The 25,688-nt window shown below is 40.1% G+C and overlaps 1 protein-coding gene across 1 annotated transcript in view; it reads left to right on the plus strand.

Annotated features, from left to right (window-relative positions):
- Positions 1 to 25,688, plus strand: part of CEP290 (centrosomal protein 290) — a 3,346,332-nt gene that overhangs the window by 2,636,192 nt on the left and 684,452 nt on the right. Inside the window, exon 38 of the mRNA XM_044087863.1 lies at positions 17,987 to 18,124. Coding sequence (XP_043943798.1) covers positions 17,987 to 18,124 — 138 coding nt within the window. The remainder of the gene's footprint in view (positions 1 to 17,986; positions 18,125 to 25,688) is intronic.

A 25,688-nucleotide genomic window follows, 5' to 3' on the forward strand; every position in this document is an offset into this window, starting at 1 on the left:
TGTTAAACAATTTCATATCCCCTGAGCTGGAAAATTTTAGTGTATTCAAGTCCATTTGACCAATAGCCATAGTGAGATTTTTGAATTCTTTAAATGAAGGAGAAGCTTATTTTTTTCCAGTTGATGGGAAGTTAAGTTTTGATAAAGTAAGTTGTCCTTAATTTTAGTGGAAAATATTTGCCAGCCCCTTGTGACAATACTCTCACAAGCACTATCATTCTTATGCAATACTGTGTGGCTACTCAGGCTGAAAGTTCCAGATATTTCTTTCCACAAAAAAGGGTAACATTTGGCAGTCTTTTTAATCTGTTTTTTTATAATTTGAATTGCTTGTCTTCAGTTTCTGACTGGTCCGAACTGGCAAGTAGCAAAAATTTTGTAAAAGCATTGCAATTTCTACCTTTCGAAAGCAGACTATTAATGCTAACAAATCAACAGTAATGGTGTTAGGGACCCACAAAAAAGTAGCTGATATGACATCATTGCTAATTAAGTATTCTGATGACACCACATGCCTTGTGTTATCGCTCAAAAGTACTGGGCATTAGTCTGGACCAAACATTAATCTCCACTAAACACACAGAACAACAAATTAGTGAATTCATTACCTAACTGACCATGTTATACTGTTCATCTTTGTTTTTATCCTTCGAAGCTAGATGGGCAATTGCGATCCAAGTCCTACTATCAAGACTTAATATACTTTGCCTGTTATAGCAGTAAGTATGCCTTAAAACAGAAATATGCTGCAAACTGCAGAGAATAACATACTAAGATTTATACATTTGTACCATAATATTCAGCAACCCTATGTTACCCTGCAGATAACTAAGTGGATGCCAGAGAAGGCTAGGGCTAATTTCATACTCTGTAACTTCATCTTCATACTAAAGAATGACAGGTATTTCTGTTTGCTTAGGAAATGGAATCTTCATTATGTATTTCACTTATGATATGAGAAGGCAGAGGAACTTCCAGTTGCAAAGATCTCCATTTACCTTTAAATGACACAGAGAAAGAAAGAAGCAAATTTACTCTTAGCATCTGGAAAGCATTGCTTTTGAATGTTCAAAATAGTGGCAGTCTTCCAGCATTTCACATACTGCTGATATCTCATCTACAAATGCAGCTGTCTTAGAGATTCTGGTTAAGCCACATCTGCAAATATTTCACTGTTATATAGGTATATATTCTCACAGGACTTGTGCAGCTTTGCCATTTGTTTGCAGCGCAGGAACTCAATCCATGACAGTTAATAACTGCAAGTAATCTGAGAGAGATTTAATCTGCTTTGTTTTATTTGTTTCTGTAAGTAGTTTTTATGTTCTTGTTCTTGATTACTGTATTTTCTGTTTATTGAAAAAAAAATATTTGTATCATCGGTGTTTGTTGTGGATAATTGTTATCAAAATTATCATTTTCAACATCATTATCATGACCATCATTTTTTTAATTTTTGCTCTTTTTATCAGTGAATATATTTGTTGTTCAATCTTATTAGTCAGTTTATATCTGTTTAAAGTAAAAGCTGCTGAGCTAAAAAGCATGAATATATCTAGCTCTCTGCTGTGCATTTCTATCATGTTTTCTTGTTCATGTATGTACTGTAAAGTATAAGCATACTTTCATTGTTGCCATTTGGCATTGGTTGTGAACAGAAAAACAGTCTAGTGTCTAAGACCATGATTAGCAAAGGAAATAAATAAATAAAAATGAGCACAGTACACTGACTTTTAAGGCTTATGCCTGTAGACTAGGAGATTTTAGAATGGCCTGTGTGCAGTAACTAGACATATTTCTTTTTGCTTTTTTAACTTGACTGTGCTCTCGACTCTACCTAGATTGAGAGTAATAATGCAATATACCATTCAGACTGGATGGGTGAGTTCTCGGTGCATGGTGTATAAAGTACGAATTAGTCTGAGTAAGAGTACATAAGGGACTTGGTCATCTAGCCTCTTCAGTGCAATACACTATCACAAAAAAGAAGGAAAAATGGCTATGACTGGGTGGATGAGCATTATCACAAAAAGAAGAAAAAAAAAGAACTACAGTATGGTTGTTTGGATGCTGAACATGGAGGTCCCAGCTTTCATTCTGTGATGGGAAATGTTAGGGCATAGTCTTAGAAACAAGATTAAATAGACAATAAATGGATGGATTAAAGAAAAGACCAGCATGATTTTGTATGTGTGTGTGCTTTTTGGAGGTGTTGTTTGCTCCCTTGCCCAAAAACCATCAAGCCTCCTTTGATTTGACTTGAGCCGGTTGATTTTCTCATACTTCCTATCAAAAGGACAGGTGTGAGAACCATCTGGTGGAGCTGTCATTCAGGCAGGTATGAGTGTACTTTTTGCCCATGTTGGTATCCAGGCAGTGAGGATATGGTGCTTATTATGACCCTAACACGCATCACTGCAGGGACATCCTTTGCCCTTCTCCATGTATGCATGAGTACACATGCTGTATAGGGCTACCATCACCATCTTGGACCTATCAAGCTCACATCCTCCTGTTCCTCTGTCTTTTCTAATTTCTGATACTATCCAGTGTTAATTTTTCTCAGTACTGCAGTAGCCCATAGGCTATATGGGTTGTTTCTTGCATAGGAAACAACAACCAAACAGCTTCTAAAACCCCACCCCCCTCACACTTCTTCACTCTAACTGATGATTAGCTAATCCCAAGAAGATAAATAAGCAGTCAGAGTGAAGTTTTCTTCAGTACTTTCTTGCTTTCTTGAGAAGAAACCTCTCTCAGGCATCTCAGTAGCAGCAATTGGCTTAGAGCCTTGTTTCTTGCTGATAAGTCCCCATTGGACAACCCTTCCACTTAGAACTTATTGTCCTGTTAAGAAAAAACATGGATTCAATGTATTTTTAACTAAAAGCAGTATTTCCCCTTTAAGAAACCCAATATTTTTTACAATATCAGAAGTTTCCTGTTAGGGAACACTATTTTTAGAGGTAAGAGTGTTTATGCCTTTAGGGGTAATTTTGTGAAAAATTATGTACTACTTGTGTAAACTTTGACTTTTGTCGGACAGAAAAGTTTACAGAGAAATTAGTGTTTTTTATGTGTCAGTGTAATGCTTGCTTTGTGATAACCTACTTGCTATTTTTATTCTGTCAGTATGTGTATCTGTATGTGTGTGTGTGTGTGTGTGTGTGTGTGTGTGTGTGTGTGTGTGTGTGTGTGTGTGCCAACAGTACTGACTGGGGAATTCTGTTCTACTTTTTTGTTTTATAACTTAAGGGACTGGGGAAAGTGTTGTTGGTGTAAGTTTGCTGCTTTTGAAAACTTAATGACAATTTACTTTCCAACTGACTCCCTCCAGCAACACTTAGCACGTTTGGTGCTTCTTCCCTGGTTACAGCATGGATACTGACTCTGATCTAGCTGGCTGTTCTTCCACCATACCTAGAAAGAAAGAAAAAAAATCACTTACCAACTAGTCCTTGCTGTTGTCGCGGACTGTATGTACACATCAGCTGATAGTGGGTGAACTTGTAGTGGCCACTAAATGTTCCTCAGACCACTCACTTACCTGGCTGGCTTCCTCTGTTGTACTTTTTTTGGTCAGCATGAATCAGGGGGTAGCCATGTACACTTTTGCTGTTCCGGTGTCTGATATGGGTATGGGAGAACCATCTCCTATTGGTGTGTTATTCATTCCGGGACATTCGATTGACCAAATTCTCCTTCTTCAAGTAGAAACAAAAAAATAAATGTAGATCTCATGTTATCCTTTTAATTCTTCCTCACTTATGGTTTACAGATCCTCTGATCCAACTCAGCCACATACTATAGACTTTGGATCCAATTCTCGAGCTCCTCTCTCTACCCATAATGCCCCAGTCCATCCCATTACCTCAGATCACATTTGCTGCCATCATGGTTAGATGCAGGTTTCACTCTTGAGTATTTGTGAGAAAGTTTTCTTTTGATAACTGTTGAAGCTTTTATAAACCTTAAACTTTTCCTTAATACTTCTCTCTTAGCTGTCGCTGGCATTAGGAATATCTTGGCCTTTTCTACTACTAATCTTTTAGTAGTCTTTAATACCATTGTTGGTACTTTCTTTACCAAATTTTTAATAAGGTATTTCTCTTTATTTCCATTGTTTGTAAAACATATCTTTATTGTTGTATATTTCTTAGTTTTACTTTTAGTTTTTCCTGGCTTTCATGTCTGACAAACCTACGGGTTTTAAAAAAATGCACTTCTTGTGGGCATAAAATCCCAAACTTAGATGCCCACAAGGAGGGTGTTTATTGCCTTGGTCCCTGCCATTTAAATACAGCCTGTACAGTCTGCTGTACTTTTAATCCTAGAGCTTTGGCTGAGAGGTGTACCAAGCTTATATTGAAGGGTTTTTACTTCTTGCTACTTCATCTTCTGGGGCTCAAACCCCTTCAAAATTCAGTAAAGTAACTTCTTTAGAGCACAGGAAGAAGTCTCCACTGAAGTCCCCCAGGGCCTAAGGAAAAAGTGAGAAAGTATGGATCTGACATCTTCTTTTCCAAAGAATCTTAGCCAACCCTCAGATCCGAAGGTTCTCAGCTCCAGTAATCATCTCTCCTTCACCAATGACATCCACCCTGAATCTGAAGCCAGGTGTGTTTTGTAGGAGACGTACTCCTGAATACATGGTAAAGCCTATTTCACCCTCCTTGTCTGTGCAGCCATTTCAGACTCTAAAGAAACATTCCAAGCTCCCTTCCACAGCGTCTTCTAGGTCCTCCAGAAGTTTATCAGAAGTGGATGTGGAAAGGATGATGTGAAAATTTCTCAGACCTCAGATCCAGATGGGGGTCCTGCCAGCTCCATCACCTACTGGATCTGTGAGTGTACACTCAAAGTCTATTCTAGTTCTTTCTCCAATCCAATGCATGGTTTCAGAGCCCCAGGATCTAAAACCCCCGAGTGGTTTGGCATCGGAAAATTTCCTCCTCCACCCCATCTCTTTCCCTGATAGGTTCTGCTCACATACCCTTGGATCAGAATGGATCTTGGAGCCGAAGTGTCAGCATCAGGTCTGAGGGTATAGGGTCAACTCTAGTATTGTTGGTTCCATCCCTTCCCCTTGGAGCTTTGGCCCTAGACAGTTTGGATCCAGTTCTTCCCTCAAGACTTGGCTTCAGGGGTGCCATGACCTACTTTCCTTGGAAGTTTGGGCTTTGAGTAAGCTTCTCCTATGGTCCCTCAGCCTTTGAGATGGTGGAAATGTCTTTTTCTCCCTAGCGAGAACCATCTTCTCATATTTCAGATCCTACCCCTTTACTCTCATTGGTTCCGAGGTCTGAATTGCTCAGGTGTATTCCACAGGGACAGCCATTTCCAATGGGCCTCCAGCCAGTTCCAGTAGAGGAACTTCCCCTCTCTTCTGAAATCTTTACAGAGCACCCTATGGAAGAGGTCACCCGGAAGAGGGCAAGGAGACACATAGACTCCCCCTTGGAGTCTGTCACAGAAGACACTGAATTTGATGACAGAGAGGGAGCCCCCATATCACTACTGGATGACATCTTCTTTTGAGGTATTCTAAAGATCCTAAAGCAGAAAGGTGGGTGGTTATCCCAAACCCCTTCTCCCAAAGAATCGGTGTTCTTGGAGGCTTTTGGTTTTGGCCTATCTACGTCTTGGGTCACCCCCCTATCTGGCAGATGAACTTATTGATATGCTTTCCTGCCAAACAGGGAAGGAGCCAGATACTGTTGAGCCCATCCCCAATCACCCTGACAAGTTCTTGACACCAGTTGCAGACAGACCCCACTAGAGCAAAGAAGTCCCAGTTGATGCTATGATGGTGGTGGTGGCAGCCACTACAAAAGAGCTATCAGAACAGAGCTGTGCTTTCCATCAGCCTAACTGGGAGTCTAGAACACTGTACAGATTTAGAAAGTTGGTGTTTGCCTCAGCTAACTTTGTCTTGAGGTCATTGAACTACTTGACGCATTTACTAGACTTCAGTGAGAATTTGACTAAGGAATTTACAAATACACTCTTAAGAGTCCATGTCTGCTGAGGATTTCAAAAGAACATCCTCTCAAGTGGCCACTCTTTTATCTATATTGAACACTTCAGTGAGGTTAATCTCTTACACAACTGTAAGTACCTCATAAGCAGCCGATTCAGGGATCGCCATAAAGAGACATGCCTGGATGTGACTGCAGTGCCTTTTAAGATGTCCTTTATTAATGTCCCATTTGATGGCACTTCCTTGTTTGGCCCATCAGTAAAGGATAGGCTTACCAACAGTGAAAAAGATGAAAAAAAACCCTGTCTGCCATAGGGATCAAGTTTTCTATGCCTCAGAGGATCTTCTCTAAGAACCAGAGAGGCAGTAAGAAAATGCACTTCTATAAATCTTAGGGACCTTTCCAGGATTTCTTGTGGGGAAAATTCCTCCAGATGCTGACGGGGAAATTTTAATGGTAGACATCACCCTAGAGGCAGGGTAGGCCTGCAAAACAAGGGCTTTAGAGATTTTTTTCAGACAGGCACTGTCAGTGCTCCTGAAGTACTGCTCGACTGTCCTGCTCTGGAGGCAGTCAGGGTCAGTTCTCTTTGCACCTGGATGCCTTGACAAACATTACAAAAGATTCATGGATGCTAAGAATAATATCCAGAGGTTATTGCATACCATTTTCAAAGGAAGAAACTTCCTGATGTTCAATCCAGTTAGAAGAAGGCAACGGCACAAGAAATCCAAAAGCTGCTAGACAAAAGAGTTATCCAAAAGGTCCCTCCAGACCAGATAGGAATCGGAGCTTATTCACAATTCTTTTTAGTTCTAAAGAAAACAGGGATCCTCAGACCCATTTTGGAGCTAAGCAAATTGAACCAATTTGTAAAGAAAGTGAAATTCCAAATGTTCATGGTTCAGTCCATTCTGCCCTTTCTGCACAAGGATGACTGGATGTGCTCTGTAGATTTTTAGGATGCATATTATCATATCAAAACAAACAGATGATTCAGATGACACCTCCGCTTGCAGCTGGGATACAGTCGTTACCAATTCAGAGCTCTGCTCTTTGGACTCATCACAGCCCCCAGGGTGTTTATCAAATGCATGGCAGTAGTCACATCACAGCTCACTTGAGAGTGAAGGGATTCTAGGTGTTTCCATATCTAGATCACTGGCTCCTAACCATCCCATTCAGGTGTCAACTTCAACATGCTAGGTACTGTTTGTTTCAGATTTGCAACACTATAAATCTTGCCAAATCAAAACTTGCACCAGTTCAGAGCCTGGAATTCATCTAGACAGTTTTAAACACAACTACACAGATAGCATCTTTGCCTCTCCACGTCATTACTTCTATAAGAAATCAGGTTCAAGGTATCTTTTCTCATTCATTTCCCCCAGCAAGGTTAGTTCTTCAAGCACTTGGATCAATGGCAGCTGCCATAGTACTTCTTCCTCCTGCAAGCTTCTTTATGCAGGTTTTCCAATGGACTAACTGTACTTTGGTCCATTCTATATCAACCACTGTCCTTTCAAGTAAAATTCACCCCAAGCTGGTGGATACAATCAGATGATCTTTTTCTGGGCAGATCTTTTGTTCTACCAAGCCGAGTATTAACAGTGACATGGACGCTTCCCAAGTTGGTGGCATTTCTTGGGAAGAACTGTCCAAGGCATGTGGTCCCCCAAGAGACCAAGTTGCATATCAGTGTCCTAGAAATGAGAGCAGTCCTTTTAGTGCTGCAGACATTTCAAGATGCTCTCCCCTTGGAGACTATTGCAATTCAGACCTACAACATGTCTGTAGTCTGGTACATCAACAAACAAGGAGGAACCCGATCTTATCCCTTATGCAGAGAGGAAATGATTTTGGAATGGGAGATCTCATCAGACCACTTTTTAACTGCAACGAACATCCCTGGGAAAACCAATGTGCCAGTAGACAAACTAAGCAGATCCATTCTGATACCTTATGAGTAGTCTCTCAATTAGTCAGTAGTGAATATGTCTTCAGGCATTGGGGCCAACGTTACTGCGACCTATTTGCAACTCCTGTTAACAACAAGTGCAGCAAGTACTCTCAGGGGGAGTCACTGAGATATACTGTTCTACACACTTGGCCTTCGGGTCTCCTTTATGCTTATCCTTCACTTCTTCTGATTCTAAGGTTTTTGCAGCAAGCAAGCAGGCTGAAGAGCTCAGTAATCCTCATTGCCACCTTCTGGCCTCAGCAAATATGGTTCCCCTTTCTATGGTCTCATCTTCGTTATCATTCATGGGTACTGGAGCCCACTCAGGATCTTCTCTCTTCACCTGATGGAATGCAACACCAAACATTTAGGCCCTCAAGTTAACTGCATGGTTTCTCCACTTCTAGTAATGGTTAGATAGTCCAGGCCCTCTTCCCCAATTTTGACATTATTCTGGCTTCTCAAAAGGATTCTACCAAAAAAGTTTATAAACGCAAGTGTAAAAGATTCTCTATTTGGGCATCCAATAAGGACATTGATCCTTTTTCTGCACCAACTTCAGGTATTCCTTAATTTTTGACAACTCTTTTCATAGATTATGCAAGTATCTCTACCATTAAACTTCAGTTGACAGCAATTTAAAATTTCCACACAGGGAATAAATCTTTTTCCTTAGTTTTCTCTAGACTGTGTAAAGCTTTTATTAAAGCCATTTTTCTTTTAAAGCCTCCAGTAAAGGATGTCTCACCACCTTGGGATCTTACTGCAGTACTTGAAAGTTTGACACAAACACTCTTTGAACCTTCAGGCAGATCTGACCTAAATTTTTTGTCATGGTAGACTGTTTTCTTGTTAGCTATAACTTCAGCAAAAAGAATTTCTGAACTTCAGGCTCTTTCAGCAAAAGCTCCTTACATTTTTTTTCATAAAGATAGTGTTTCTCTGTGGACTAACCCTTCTTTTTCACCTGAGGTAGCCTCTGAAAATAATATCAACCATTCACTTGCCAGTTTTCTTTCCAAATTTTGCCAGTAAAGGAAAGTACATCCTACACCTCCTTGATGTGCATAGACAAGTACGTTTTTACCTTCAAAGGAAAAAACAGTTTAGAAAGTCAGATCAGCTTTTTGTATCTTTCTCTCCAAATTGCCTAGGCCAGCCAGTTTCTAAAGTTACCTAGCTAAATGGATTACAGTCTGTATCTCATGGATTTACTCTCAGAAGGGTATGATATTACCAAAACATCCCTGAGCTCACTCAGCTAGATTCATGGTGGGTCTATATTAGATGAGTGACTGTTCTGATGTTCGAATCATAGATGGTCGACATCATATGATCGAACGTCAGAAAGGTTGAAGGTGAAAGTCAATGGCTTTTCACATGCAGAATGGGAAATTTTCCCTTTCTGCACTGAAATGCATTCTAGGAGTTGGTATATTTAAGTAGGGGAGGTGTGGGGGGTGCAGGGGGGCTTGCCCCTGCTCATTGTGGTAAGGTAAGTTTTTTTTTTTTTAATTTTATTATATAGGCAATGTTTCGAACTTCGCTCATATGAGTTCACTCATGTGAGGTTCGAAGTTTTGAAACTTTGACTATATAATATAGACCCTTCATGGCTACTTCGTCTGCCTTTTGGTCAAGAACATCTATTGATGACATTTGTGCAGCAACTACATGGTCCAAGAGTTATACCTTTGTTTCATATTACAAACTGGGCATCATATCTAGAAATAGAGTCTCATTTGGTTCAGCAGTACTGCAGAATATCCCTCCATGTGAACCACCCCCAGGTTAATGTAGCTGAGGACTCTGTCCCATAGGTGAGGAAGACTGAAAATGACAACATCAGATTTACAGGTTATGTACTCACCAAAACTAGGCATCTGTGTTGTCTATTTTCATTCTTTCTCAACTCCCCTCTTATCCATCCCCACATTCATTTCTTCTTCTAGAAGGATGTATTGGACTGTGTTTAGAACCTACAGTTCCAGGTTTGAGCACTATCTTTTCTATCTGACTATATCTTTTTCTCATCTATTATCATGAAGTAGAACATTAAAGTCAATATGAGGCAATGGGGATGGAGTGGGGCATAGTGGGTAGAGGGAGGAGCTCGAGAGTTGGATCCAAAGTCTGTAGTATGAGGCTGCATCTGATGAGATCAGACACCCATAAATGAGGAAGAATGAAAATGGACAACACAGATGCCTAGTTATGGTGAGTACATAGCTTATAACTCTTCTGATGAAGTTATTACTCTTAAAAAAAAATTTGTTCTTGGCTTGACAGACATTGCAAACAATAAATCCTGCTATGCAGAACCCTTTATATATGGGCATTCCCCTGTAAAGTTATTCCTGAGGAAGTAGGATTTGATGATTCTGATTTTAACAAAGATAGGGCTTCTTCTCCCACAAATTCCCAAGCCCAGCCACCCTGAATGTGAGGAAAATGTAATTATTTTCATACTGTGGAGGAATTTTCTTTTAATCTGACCATTGTCAGAGTGAATGAGGCATTTTTATAGGAAGAAATTGATGTTCTTTTGCTACCCAGTTTCTCAAACAGTATGATGGAAGGGTGAAATAGATTCAGGAAACTTCTAAGATTTTTTTCATATACCCCAATACAAATCCCATAGCTGTTTCTCTTACACAAAAAGTTGAAATAACAAAGCCAGTCTTTTTCTGAAAAACAAAATGCAAAAAAGAAATTACCAGAGGGTAACCATAACAACAAAAGCTGGCATCTTTTTAGAAAAAGGGACAAATCTAGAGTATATTTACAAGTCTGTCCCAAAAACAGGCCCTCAGCATTCACCTGTGGCAAAAGACTGTTTTGGACTCCTGGGTGTTAAAAGTGGTGGAAGAAAGGGTTACAAATGATGCTGGTTGCAAAAACCTTCTTTCAGGGGAGTACCTCCCCATCCTTCGAACCAAACATAATTTTTTCTTCAGGATCTTCAGTCTGTACACACCCAGAGAGTCATAGAACCAGGGCATTTAAGATAAAGGAACAAAGATTTCTGCCCCAGTATGGTTCTTGTACCAAAGAAGGAGGCCTCTTGAAGACTGCTACTTCATTTTTCATTTCTAAATCTGTACATGAAAATTCCAAACTTCAAATGTTGATCTTACCGAACTTGTCACCCTACCTTCCTCCCATGAGTTACTTGGTAACTCTAGACCTAAAAGAAGCTTACTAGTACATTCCCATAGCCATAGGCTTCAGGAAATTTCTAAGGGTCTCTGTTACTTGGTCACATTTTCAGTTTGCATTACACTTTTGTTTATCTACCATTCTAAGGGTATTCATAGAATGTCTAACCCCAATCATACCTTATTTCAGACTTAATGGCATTCACAGTTTTTCTTATATTGTTGACTTCCTTATCTTTGCTGAGACCTTATCCAGATATTGAGTCATTAACATGGGTCATGCCACTTCTGACCACTCTGGGCTTCCAGATAAATTTATCAGAATCCTCCTTGACTCCCATCTCATAAGGTTGTGTGTTTGGGATGTCTTATAGATTTGTCAAACACAGATCTTTATCTGGAATTTTTCTGAATTCTCCAATCAGTTTGAGACTTTTTTAAGAGAATTTTCAGGATTATAGAGTTCATGGCTCCTATGATTCTCATGATACCTCTAGCCATGAGAGAGAGAAAATGGTTGCTAAAACATACAGAGGCCCAGTATTTGCATTTTCTGTAATATCAAATTCCATGACAGTTAAAACAGACAAACTGGTAAAAAACACAAACAAACCAAAATGCTCACGCGTATGTGGAATAAAAACAGTTTTAATGAGCCACATAATAACATTTAGCACTTTCGTTCCACTCTATTGGAACTTCATCAGAACAATTAAAATCAAACCAGTCACCATAATTTCTTCAATATTAAGATATTCATCCACTACCCTCCCTTGTACATCCTTTCTTATTTGTGTATCTTAATATTGAAGGAGTAAAATGGCAAATTAGATTACAGGCTATGGCCACACCTCGTTTAAATGAGGGATATTCAATAAGTTCTATTTTGAAAATGAAAAATTATGCTATAAAATAATGATGCATTTATTTAAGGAATCAATTGCGAAAATAATGTGAAGTTTTTAGACTTGTCATGTGATTTTAGGATGGCGTTTTATTGGTGAATTTGTGTATAAAACTGGTGAATGGTTTGATTTTAATTGTTCTGATGAAGTTCCAATAGAGCGGAATGAAAGTGCTAAACATTATTATTATGTGGCTTATTAAAACTGTTTTATTCCACATATAAAATTCCAGGTTTGGACTTTTTAAAATGGGAACTTTACTGGAGGAGACCACAGTTCCAACTAAACCCTGGTCTTCCCTTCTCTCCTGAGACCCCACACCAATCTGTCACTACCAATATGTCAGATTTTGCTTGGGGAGCAGTTTCCAGAGGGATAAAAGTGCAAGGCCTGTTGAATGCTTCAGACAGACCAAAGTACATCAGTTTAAAAGAGAAGGTGGTTTTGCTCAATGCCTTGAATTCTCTCACTCACCTGGACCTCTTTAAAGTGATTAAATACAATACCATAGTAATGTGATATAGAGAGGTACAAGGTCATACTCCCTATGCCGGCCTGCAATGATGGCTTGAAAGTTAGCTCTTCAGCATTCTTTAACCCTCCACACATCTTAGAATCCATCAGAGCAAAGCATAGTAGCAGACAAGCTGAGCTGGACCAGGATAGATCCTCATGAATGGAAGCTGAATGAGGGAGCCTTCCAGGAATTGATCCACTTGTGGGGGATACCTCAAATTGATCTTTTCACATCCTTTCAAAACAGACAACTAAACAAGTTTTGAAACAGGGCTTCTTGCAAGCAAGCCTGGAAAAGAAATGCATATTTATTCCATTTGAAGGAGATGTTCCTTTATACTTTTCTACTCTTTCTACTTATATTGAGGGTAATTCTGAAGATTCATAAGAATACCCCAAAAATCATCGTGAGGACCCCCTTTGACCCAGGCAACATTGGGTTTCCCTTCAGATGGAATTAGCAAAGGGCATTTACCTCAAGCTTTCTCACAGATTGAATCAACTCACACAAAACAGGGGGAGTTTGATGAACAGCAGTATCAGTCAACTTCAACTGACTGCTTAAATGATTCAGTTTTAATACCTTTTAGGCACTTATTTCATGTGCAGCAGTTACTAAAGGAGTCAAGAAAGTCTGCTATGTAAAAATCTTATATTGGTGAGTGGAACCAATTTTCTGGTTGCTCCCTAACCAAACAACAGGGGCCCATCAGGGATGGTGCTCAAATATTTGCATGTTGCATTCCTCTGTGACTCTCTTATTCCAGTATAAAGGTTCATCTTGCAGTCATTTCAATATGTCTACCCATAGAGCCTCCTCTTTCTTCTCTGTTGTGAAACGGTTTCTGAAAGGACTTTTGCACACAAGATCTCTTCATAAATGAGTTACTCCTACTTGAGATCACAAGTATGTGCCAGAAAAATTGACTATGTCACCTTTTGATTCTGCCCGTTATGCTGACTTAAGGTTTTTGACTTGGAAAACTGTACTCATTGTTGCTCTGCCATCTGCAAAAAGAGTATCTGAGTTGCAAGCACTCATGGTGGGTGACATCAATCTCAGTTGTTATGAATTCCATGAGAGCATCTGTTTTTAAACTTAAATAAGTTTAATTCCCCAGTTGCCTGATTTGGGTGCTTGCTCAGCTGAGATTTTCAGTAAGTGACCTTTGTTCTTACTATAGATGTATTTGCCAATCAAAGCGTCACTTTCCTGCATCTCATTAACATGCTGCCACCCAGTTTCTTTATTTCTTTCAGTTTCCAGTCATGTTTACATGTGGAAACATGAACCCAATGTGGTTTTCGTCTATAATTAGATCTGCTCAGTCCGCATATAAGCAGGTTAGAATGGAGCCTTGGTAGTTCACTCTGAAGAGCAAGTGGGAACTGGAACTAACTGCTGTACTTAACAGAGTGGGCATTGTATTTGTACTGTGCAGCTTCTGCTGAAACTCGAGAAAGGCTGGACCAGAAGACTGTTTGTTTGTATTTTTGGAGGTGAGCTGTGGCTAGACAAGTAGAGTGGAAAAGATCTCAGAGATGTGAGATTGAATAGGAGGAAATAGTAGAAGGCTCACAGACAGGATAGGGTGATGAAAGAAAGAAAGGATAAAGGCAAAGGATAGGGGGACACATGAGGAAAGGTGGTTTTGATAAAAGAGTATGTAACAAGAATTGTCATTCTGCTAATGTGTATTCTGAGTACTGTACATGCTGTCTCTAGCAAACAAGGAATGGTCACAGAGTGGACAAGTCACTTATTTTGTAATAAAGACATAATGCTGTATTATGTGTTTTCTTGTTACTTTTCTGTAAGGCACAACATTCCCAAGCATAGAACACAAAGTAACTTGGCCAAGATTTATTTCATTTTTTTTTATTTTATTTTTTTTCCAAGTAGAAAAGCTGGCTGATCCACATAGACTGCTTTCAGTCACATCACAAAAACATTGATAAAGTTATGTTAGCTTTTTACAAATACAAGAATGTTTAATAGTAATTTATTGTCTAATTATTATAAAAGTTCCCATAAACTGAGAGCTGTGTCACCCATCATGAGTACTTGCAACTCAGATGTCAGAGCAACAATGAGTACACTTTTCCAAGTTAAAAACTTTAAACAGCTTGATGGGCAGGTTCAAAAGGTTGCATAGTCAATTATTGTGGCACATAGCTGTGATCCCATGTAGAAGCAACCTATTTATGAGGCTGCAAGATGAACCTTTATGTTGGAATAAGAGAAGGCAGAGGGTTCTACCTTCAAAGTTCTACCACAAAGTGATAAAGGCAGAATACAAGGGAAGATCAAGTATACTGAGTTGCTATTATAAAGAGAGAAAATGTAGAGTAAAACATTGAAAGTAGTTATGTAACTGAGAAAGAGAAAGTTCTCTTTTAATGGAAAATAGAATTCTACTACCATGTCATGTAACAGAAAATTGTTTTTCATTGTAAAATATAGTTGTGTCCTGTTTCCTGTGCCTCTTTAGTAATGGAAGATAATGAATTGCTAAAACGTTTGCATCTGGCCTTCTTCAAAAAAAAAAAAAAAAAAACTGGATATCTGAATTCCCTCTTTCCTATAATGATTTTAAGAAAATTCTAATGGAAGTTTGTCAATTGCAGATTGCAACTATGACATCTAGAACATATAGAAAAACTTATAACTGTCATATATGGGTTAATCTACAGAATTTGTTGAAAAGAGATTGACAATGATAACATACCTCTCTATGTATTATATATATGGAATAATCAAATACTAGGCAACTTAATGATATTCAATGGATGTCTTTATATATAGTTTTAGTAATTTCACTTTATTTGTTAAACATTGTTATGTGAATGCTTATGTGAACACTTTTTGAATTGTAAATATCCTTATGTTAAAAGAACATGTAATTGTTTATATTTACTTCTTTAAAATCAATAAAATTGTTTAAAAAATAAAAGCGAATTTCTGAGATGAACAAGAGGAGGGTTGATACGTTTCTACGGCAATATAAGAAGATGCTGGCAAAAGGAATTTGCCACAGAAAAGGCTTTTTGACTTAAAAAAATTCCTTTAAATCAATACTGTTAGCAGGTGAGCAAGTGCAAAAGGAATCCACAACAGGATAGGCTTTTGGGCATGTCTAAAATTACCCTTTGGATCAGTGTACTTCAATGATTACCAAAACATGTCACAAAAAAAATGTGAACACATCCGCCTATCAGTCTCCTTTCCCCTATTGTGGCTTTAACCCTGTTATGAAGAAGCTCTATAAGCAGTTTATGTAAAGAGTCTGCCCTCCCTTGATGTTGTGATTAATAACTTAGAAAGTTGAAGCTTTGGTTGCCATCACCATAGACAGATGTGTCAGAGACTTTCTGCACTAAACATAGCTAGATTTTATACCATACAGTAAAACGTTTTTAATGAAAAAATAATACCTTTCCAAAATATCAAGCTTTCACCTAAACGACATTCCAGTCATACATCTTGTGCCAGTCTCACAGCACATAGGTCTTCACATTTATAATCTCTGTATAGTTCATAACATCATACCTGATATATAGAAAACAACTGTTGTTAAACCTGTCCACCAAAAAGCTAACCCATTTTGCACCACTGAGTTCTGTCCCATTTCCATTCTTTCCATATTTGGTAAAATCCTTGAAAAAATTAGTTTCCAATCAACTCACCCATTACACCTCCCAGTATAATATACTATCCTCAAAACAGCATGGCTTTTGGGCTGGTAGGAGCACTTTTATAGCACTCTGGACATTTACTGATAATATCCTCCTGGCTATGGACAAAGGCTTCCTCACTGGAGGCATCTTTATTAACCCGACCAGAGCTTTCTATTTAGATGACCATAACATCCTGTTAGAGCACCGAACTGAAATAGGAATTAGTCCAAATACAGCACCCTGGCATAAAAAATATCTTTCCAGTTGGTACTTCTCTACTCAGTTTCAGAACACCCTCTCTGCTTCCACCCCTCTCCATTCTGGATCCCTTTCATTGTTCCATTTTCATTAATAAACTACCACTTTGCCTCCCTCACCTCTCTGTCTCTCACTTTATGCTGATGACATGGTTTTATTTCACTCAAACCTGACACCCTTGGCCATACAACAACAGCAGCACAAACAAACTTCCTTTCTCATATCAAATGGCTTAATGACAAAAAGTTAATGCTGAACACTTACCATAGTAAAGTAATGTTGTTTGGTACATTTTTTGAAAGGCAGAACAACTCTCAGTCACTTCTTATCCTTGACTATCTTGGCAACCCCATTGATCAAGTCATCTCCTTAGATACCTTAGTATGTGGCTTGATCTCATACTGAACTTTCTCCTTCACCTGGAACAAATACAGAAGAAAATTAATTTTGTCCTATTTTGGTTCTATAAAATATCCCCCTTTCTCTCCAGACCAACCACGAATGCCATAGGCAAAGGTATTTTTTTATCCCAGCTTGAAAGTGGACTTCCACTGGCTGCAGCAGCATACAAGAAAATCTCCTCCACCTTCCATACTGTAAGCATCTCTATCTACTGTTTCATTACTCTTTCCTGTAGATGAGCATTACTGTATCATGCTTAATAAAGCCAACTGGCTACCTGTCCAAAAACATGCCTACCTGCTTCTTGGATCACCAGCTCTACAAGTTCCTCAAAGAAGACTCATCCTTCCCTTGCTTCCAACCTCTTCAGACAACCTTCTGGTTACAGTCTAAATAATCTTAACCACTCTGGTCCACTTCTTCAGTGTTCCAGAACCAGACTTCATTGCCCTAACCATGCCTTCTCTGTCCTAGGCACCAAACTCTGGGAATCACTCCCTACCAGTCTTGAAGACATCACATCATACTATCCTTTCATGCTCGACTTAAAGTTCAATTCGGAGTCAAGTTTTCAAATGCTTTCTTTCTGGACTCATCACCAAATCCCTTACTCTCCTCTTCACTAATCCTGCACTTTGTCTTTCTCACTTTATTTCCCTACACTAACATGTGATATGATGTCTCTTACACATTCTATATAGTTAATTTCTGTGTGTCTTTACCTTACATTTGCTATGTTTTACACTTTGTGCTCTATCACTTCACTATTTAACTTTTTTTCTTCTTCCACCCTCTTTATTCTAACCATCCTTTCCTATTGTCGTCTGTACTGTGTACTTTATCATTATTATTACTGTTACTGATTTGTTGCTAGCTGTGCACACTATTTTGTTTGTATTCATAATGCTTCTTGCTAATTTGCTTGTCTACTGTCATTCATGTTTGTCTGGGCTGAGACTGAACTAAATCCATTTGGAGCAGTGCTCTACCCCATTTACCAAACTGAATGAATAAATAAGTCAGTGACATAGTGCATTACAAAAGCATGCAGTATTTTTGTACAAAATGTTTGTTGCAGTGTTAAATAGTTCATACTTTTGTTTAACTGCTATACTTTTCTATTTGCAGGCCCTTAGCAAAGCCCTTTTAAGACTTCGAGAAGAAATGACATTGCATGCTGAACAACAAATCATTGCAGCAGCTGCTCAGAAGGAGGAGAATCTGAATGTGCAGCAGATTGTTGATAAACAAACAAAAGAGCTAAAGGTACATCTTGTGAATTTTTTTAATTCATTAGTTTGTTCTTCCCTAAATCTTAAAACATAGTTTGAACCTACTTTTTTCCATAATGAAGATTTATTCTAAACAGCTTAGATTTATTTTTGGCTACATTTTTCTTTCTTCTTATGGGTTCATTTAATACTAAATTAACTTTGAATGATTTGGTTTGCTCTGTAGGTTTCTGGGAATCATCAGCACACTTGTATTTTTTTCAAACTAGCCTTGTATTTAATCTAATTTGTGATGCAACATTGCTTATTTCTATACTTCCACATTCCACAACATAAAGACAACTTTGCTAAGCAACTCTTCACATTTCTGAAACAAGAATTAAATGAAGTCTACTAAATACAGATGCAAAACAAATGCCTTACTGCACATGAAGCAAGAAGAATTGATGTATGCTAGAAACCCCCTTTTCCTTTTAAATTAATGACAATGTAATGTTATTTGTCTCAAGCTGGAAACATGTAGACTATTCCCTCCCATTTGAAGCTAGTATTTAGAGGCTGACTCTGGAGTGCTTCCCTCTCATCCACTTTTGGACATAATTTGATAGGTCAGTCCATTCTGTCTTTATAAGATAACTAGTATAACTTAGGTTTCCATTTAAGCATTTGCTTCATGTGCTCTTTAAGATGTATGTAGATAATTTTTTTTCCATATTTATTTTTGTTTTCCAAAAGTATATTACAGTAGATAATACAATCATGAAAATTGTCAGATACAAAGTAATATTTGTTTCAGCATGCAATCAGGTCATATTTCTACTAAGTCACATAGAATAAAACCCATTTACTATTTATTTTCCAATTTTAACAGGAAAATGAATAGAATTATCCTAACTGCATGGTGTAGTAAACTATAACACACTATATACAATATTTACAGCAGGTGAAACAGCAGCTAAAGGGCAGAAGCATGAGAGAGATGTATCTGTATTTGATACATCCTTAAGTTGCTTGTCTAAGCTTCTTTGATTTGTACTTTACTTAGTATAGGGGAATTTTGTATACAATGTGATGATTTAATTATTTTAGAATGTGGATCAGAAGGAGACTCCAGTATTTTTGAAAATACATGCGTTTATTACTATCTCTTGTGATTAATGTATGTGCTATAACATATCTAGTAGCTTTGTTCTTGAATTCCTCCCATGATAGTTTGGTTCTGTCTGTCCAATTCTGGGTGATGTATAGTTTCATTAGTGCAAATAATGTGACTAATATCTGTGTGTCCTGCTTAAGTAATTTTTGGAGGGTTATATGTAGGATATCAAATTCCCACGATAATGTTGACTGCTCGTAACCCATTTTTTTCTAACTTCACCTTCAGCCAACGCCATAACTTGTATATAAATTTACAGCCCCATAGGATGTGAAAGAGATCAGCGTTCACTGTTGGACAAAAGGGACAGTTTGAGGAGTAGTTTGAATTAAATTTATTTAAAATCACTAGTGTGTAGTAGGCATTATTGTTAATCATCAGTTGTGTATAGATTAAATTCTTGAAAGGGGATAATTTTAGTGTAGTTTCTATCGCTTTGGATTTTTGTTCATCCGTAATTTTTTTCATTTTTCTCATTCCAGTAGGCAGAGAACAGTAACGATGATTGATATTTGATGGATGTAATTAACTTGTATGTTAGAGAGCATTTACTTTTTATAAGAATGGCATTGTAGCAGTATGTTGTAGTATCTGTATCTGCTTGTACTTAATTGTTAAAGTTACCCAGCATGGCAGCCAGATATTTAAGTTATCTTAGAATTATTATATGATGTTATGTTCTCCATATCTCACCTTCATTCTTGCTGTTTGGGTTCGGAGCCGACCCTCGGCTCTGACTCGGCTGTATACTATAGCTCGAGAGCTTTTCTTGGCTTGAGGCTAGCCCCTATCCCAGCATGCCTAGCAGTAGTTACCCAGATCTTGTTTGTCACTTGCAGCATTGAGATTGCAGATACTGGCTCAGGCTAAGTGTTTTTCTATTTGTTATATTTTTGAAGAAAAATTTCTTGCTTATCTTATCTAACTTGTTAATAGTACTTGTCCTTCGTATTTCTACCTTTCCCTATCCCATCTGAGTGACTTGCGTTTGTTGTGGACTAACCATTTTTCTCTCTGGCCCTTTCCCCTCTTCTAAGCCCATTTAACTTAGAGGGTTTTTCTCTTTTCTTGCCTTCCTTTAAGTTTTAAGGAGTTGCCACTTAAGTTAGAGGCTCTCCTTAGGTCAGAAGTTCACCGTTTAACTTAGAGGCCCTCCCCCCTTCTCTTCTTTCTTGTCTGTAAAAAAAACGGGGGATTTTTTGTCTGTTATTGGCTAGTTATCTTGTTAGTAGTCTTTTTTTTTCTTTGTCTAGCTTTAGATAGTGCTGTTCGACATTATGTCGAAAGATACTGCCAAGGAATCTAAACCTTCAGTTTTCAAACAGTGCGATTCCTGCTGTCAAAAGATGTCCCTTATGGACTGCAGGATTCATGTTCTGTTTGCCATGCTTTTAGTTCACGAGTCCTGTAGGAAAGAAAGAACAAATTCATTTTAAGAGGGTTACTGAAGAGCCCCTTTGATGCTGCTATGGAGGGGACTCAGCCAGTAAAAAAACTGAAAAAACCCAAGCCTTCATCCTCTTCGGCTCTGAGTTCGGATTCGTCTAAAGAGAAGAGCAAGTTACAAGCTAAGTCAGACATGACTGTCATTTCTGACAAGATGCTCTCACCTTATTTCGGAGCCAGTAAGGTCTCACAAGAGATCCAGGTTTCCTGTCTTGGAACCGGTGCAGTCTGCTCTACAGTCTCCTTTATTACAATCTGTGGCAGGCAGTCACCGGTCTTCAACTCATTCCTCTTGGTCATCCAGGAGCCTCTCGGATGATGATGTCGAGAGGGTGGTGAAGAGGCTTCTTAGGACACCAACATTAGCTAAAATACTATCTGATGATGTAAATATTTATTCATTCCTTAGTATTAGGACTTCGGTTCCACCTTCGGCACTGACACAACTGTTTCCAAGCTCACGCCAGCCAAAAACTCTCAGCTAAGACCTACCCATAATGCCCCTCTCATAGTTATTCCAGATCTCATTTGCCGCATTCCTCGTCAGACATGCTTAGTCATCTCTCTCAAAGCTAAGTGGAAAATTGTAATTTTTTGATATAGTGTCTACTCAAAATTTCTTGTTTTTTAGTCAGTTTAGCCTTTTCTCACTAGCGCTTATAACCTACTTCTATTTCCTACCCTTTACCTGTGGTAATTATTTTTCTACCATCGTTTGTACTGTCCCTCTCTTCTGCCCTTGGTAGGCCCTTCTTTACCACTTGTGGTATTTTTAAATACCATTGTTGGTATTCTCTCCCTTTTTTCTCTCCCTTCTATTGTTTTTTGTTAGGATATTTTTGTTGCCTTACTATCTCAGACAAAGTTAAGTTGGGGTTTAAACAGTGTGACAAGTGTGGGCATAAGATGCCCAACTCGGACAGGCACGCTCGTTGCATCTACTGTTTGGGTGTGGACCATATTAAAGTTGATTGTGACATTTGTGCTAGTTTTAGTAATCGTACACTAGTAGAATGTAAAAATAAACTTATTTTAAAAGGTTTAATTAAAACACCTTTTTCGGAGGCTCTATCTGGGTCGGAGGTCTCACCCCCTCCAACGACCAAAAAACATAAGGAAAAACTGAGTCACTAGGTTCCTGCATCTCCATCGGTTATGGAACCGAGTCATCTCCATGCTTCTCCATTGCCCTCAGTGCAGACCTCTTCGGCACCAGGCTCTGTGTCTTTTCCCTCGGTGCCATCTATGATATTCACTCCTATTTCAGTTCCAACCTCGACACCACCGACTTAGGTGCCGTCCTTGGTTCTAACTTTGGCTCCTATGGCTGTACCTGCTTCGGCACCTCCCCAGCCATGGTGCCGATAGTTTCTTTGGCTCCATCGGCTCCTAAAGTTGAATATCTGCCAAGAGCCAGGTACTCTCCAATGTACGACCCTTTTTTGGGGCAGAGGTTTAGCCCTTTTCTTGAAAGACCTGATTCTTCTTCAGCAGCCTCCTGTAGATCCACCAGGAGTTTTTCTGAATTACATCTAGTGCGGGTTGTGGACCAGCTTCTAGCAGCTAGGGGATTGCCCACTCCAGTTACACCTTCCGTCCCTCTTGGCTCGGAATCCTTTACAACATATTCCCCTGTTTATCCTCCTCCAGCCTCTACCCAGGTTCTGGAGTTCTCAGTACTGATTTCCATCCTGGTGCATACTGTCTCGGCTCTGACTGCATTCCCTGTCGGCACCGACCACCCTTGCTGCATCGGCTCTGGCGGGGCAGATGCTGTCACGGAGCAGTGCTTGGACTGTTGGTACCTTGGTACCTAGCCCGCCACCTATTTTCTCACTGGCACTATGTCCATGGCTCTGACAGCTTTCAGTCCTCTCAGAGCTCCTCACCTGGAGGTGGGCTCCTCAGGGCAGGGTGTGGCCCCAGTTCTGAGGTTGTCCTTTTCAGTTCCGAGCTCCCATCCCTCCTTGGGCGGGCCTGCTTTCCAGGAGAGGGTCCTTGCCTCCACAGGCTCGCAGTCAACACCAATGACAGCATCAGAACCCCCCCTAGCATGCAGCTCTCCCAATCCCCTACTTCAGGATCCAAGGCACGGGAGCCACAAGACCCCCCTTTGAAGGGAACCCCTTCTCCGGAGTCCTACTCAGAAGATCCCATTGGGGAGCCACCCTGGAAGAAACGGTGCAAGAGGAAGCACCTTGATTCCCTGGAGGAATCTATCACTGAAGACACCAAATGTGATGAGGGGGAAGGGTTCCCATGGTCTCCCCCAGAGGACATCTGATTCGGAGACATTTTTGAAATCCTCAAGCAGCAGGGAGACTGGAAGTCCTTTAACCCTTCTTCTGAGGAATCGATGTTCTTGCAGGCCTTCCATGCCCAGCCATCTACTTCCTGGGTGACCCCACCTGCAGTTGAGCTTGTTAAGCTCATCGTACAGCGTGGCTGGAAGGCCCTTGACAATGTAGAACCTGTCCCCCGGAGGCCAGGCAAAATTCTATCCACACCTGAAGACCAGCCCCACTGGTCTAAGCAGTTGACAGTTGATTCCATGGTCGTGGCAGCGGCCACCAAGAGGGAACTGGCAGAAGATAGTTCCACTGTCCATCCTCCAAACAGGGAGTCTCAGACCATGGACAGACTAGGGAAGCAGACCTACACTTCAGTGACCTTTGCCATTTGGTTGCCGAACTATTTGGCACACTTCACTCACCTCCAAAGAGACCTAATTTCTGAAATGTCCTCCTCTTTGGTGGGAGTACTGCCTGATGAGGTCCGTGACACTGTTGCCTCGCAGCTAGCTACCCTTGAATCCATCTCAAACTCTTCGATGCGTTTGATATCTCACACCACCGAGGGGGCAGCTTGAGCTGCCGCATCAGGCATTGTCATGAGATGTAATGCTTGGATGCAGTTGTGTGACTTCGCAGACCCCTTTAAATCTTCCTTCGTCAATGCACCTGTCGACAAATTTGCACTTTTTGGTCCCAAAGTACGAGACACACTTGCACGAAGTGAGAAAGATGGAAAGACCTTGTCTGCTGTGGGCATACTTTTTTCCCCCCCCCCCCCCCCACACACACACCCCCAGAGGTCCTACTCCAGGAACCAGAAGGGAGGAAAAATGTGGTTCAGGAAATCCCAAGGATCTTTTCATGACACTCGTGGTGAGCAATCCCCCTGGGGCAGAGGAGGAAACTCATCTAGAAGACGCCCCTTTCGAGGTAAGTAGGTCCACTTAAACAGGGCGCTAGAGATTCCTTCTCCGGCAGACCCTACCAGCGCTCCTGAGCAGCGGCCCGATTGCTTTCATCTGGAAGCAGTCGGGGGTCGTTTTTCTTTGCACCTACCAGCCTGGCAACTTAATAATGAGTACCACTTACACATCAATGTCCTGGAGATGAGAGAGGTGCTTCTGGCATTGCAAGCACTTCAGGACTCTCTACCTACAGGGACTATAGCATTTCAGATGGACAATATGTCAGTAGTATGGTACATCAACAAACAGGGTGGAACCAGATCTTACCCCTTGTGTCAAGAGGCTAAACGAGTTTGGCAATGGGTGATGGCTTCCCAACACTTTCTGGTTGCAAAGCACATCCCGGGGAAATCCAACGTGATAGCAGACAAGCTCAGCCGGGCTATCCTGATGCCTCACGAGTGGTCACTGAAGCAGGAAGTTGCAGACTTGATTTTTCGCAAATGGGGCCAGCCATGCTGCGATCTGTTTGCCACCCCCTCAACAACAAATGCAGCAGCTACTTTGCCCTAGTCCCACCACTGGGACAGTCACCCAGGGACACACTTGTTCACAGTTAGCCCCTGGGGCTGCTTTATGCCTTTCCACCATTTCCCCTGATCCCCACAGTTCTTCAGAAAGCACAGTCATTGGGTTACAAGTTAATCTTCATTGCCCCTTACTGGCCTCGTCAGATATGGTTCCCATTCCTTTGGCCTCACCTGCAGGGGGAGACTTGGATCCTCTGGACTCAGAGCCAGATCTTTTGAGACATCAGTCGGGGGCTCTCCATCCTTCCATTCAAACTCTCAAGCTCACAGCTTGGTTTCTCCACTTCCGATCTTATCCAGGCTTCCCAATGTTTCTCCAGCAGTTCAACACATTTTGATTTCCTCCCATAAGCTCACTACTAGGAAATTTTATGCTAGTAAATGGGAGAGGTTCTCTTGTTGAGTAGGCAAAAATCAGGTTGATCCCTTTACTGCTCCCATTTCAAATATTCTCGAATTTCTTGCTGAAACCTTTGAGCGAGGAACAACTGCAGCTACTATCCAGGTTCAGTTAGCTGCCATTTCTAATTTCCTTATGGGAGAAATGGGGTCCAATATCATGTCCCATAGGCTATGTAAGGCATTCCTAAGAGGTACTACCCTCTTAAGACCTCCAATAAGAGAACCTCTCCCCATTTGGGATCTAAATTTAGTTTTAGACACTCTGATTCTTCCCCCCTTTGAACCATCTGCTTCTTGTCCACTCAAATTTCTGACTTGGAAGACCCTTTTCCTGGTTGCAATTACCTCAGGTAGAAGAGTTTCAGAATTACAGGCCTTATATATTTGTCCTCCGTACTTGATTTTCCATAAAGATCGGGTTTCTGTCAGAACCAACTCCTCTTTCTTACCCAAGGTATGTTCTGACTACAATTTGAATCAATCCATAGAGCTTCCTGTTTTCTTCCCCAATCATGACAACAAGGCAGAGTATAAGCTTCATCATTTGGACATTCATAGACAGTTACATTTCTATTTACACAGGACTAATGACTTTAGAAAATCTGACCAATTGTTCACAGCCTTTGTGGACAATAAAAAGGTTGTGCAGTCTCAAAGGTGACATGTCTAAGATTTGTATAAACAAAAACTTCCAGGGAAAATTAAAGGACACTCAACAAGGGCCTTGGCTACCTCTTTTGCTTTTCAAGCCAGACTGTCTTTAGATTCGATCTGTGCAGCAGCTACATGGGCTAATTCTCATACC

Source organism: Protopterus annectens, chromosome 11.part0, assembly GCF_019279795.1.
Source record: "Protopterus annectens isolate FY-2018-M chromosome 11.part0, PAN1.0, whole genome shotgun sequence".
Taxonomy (NCBI): domain Eukaryota; kingdom Metazoa; phylum Chordata; order Ceratodontiformes; family Protopteridae; genus Protopterus; species Protopterus annectens.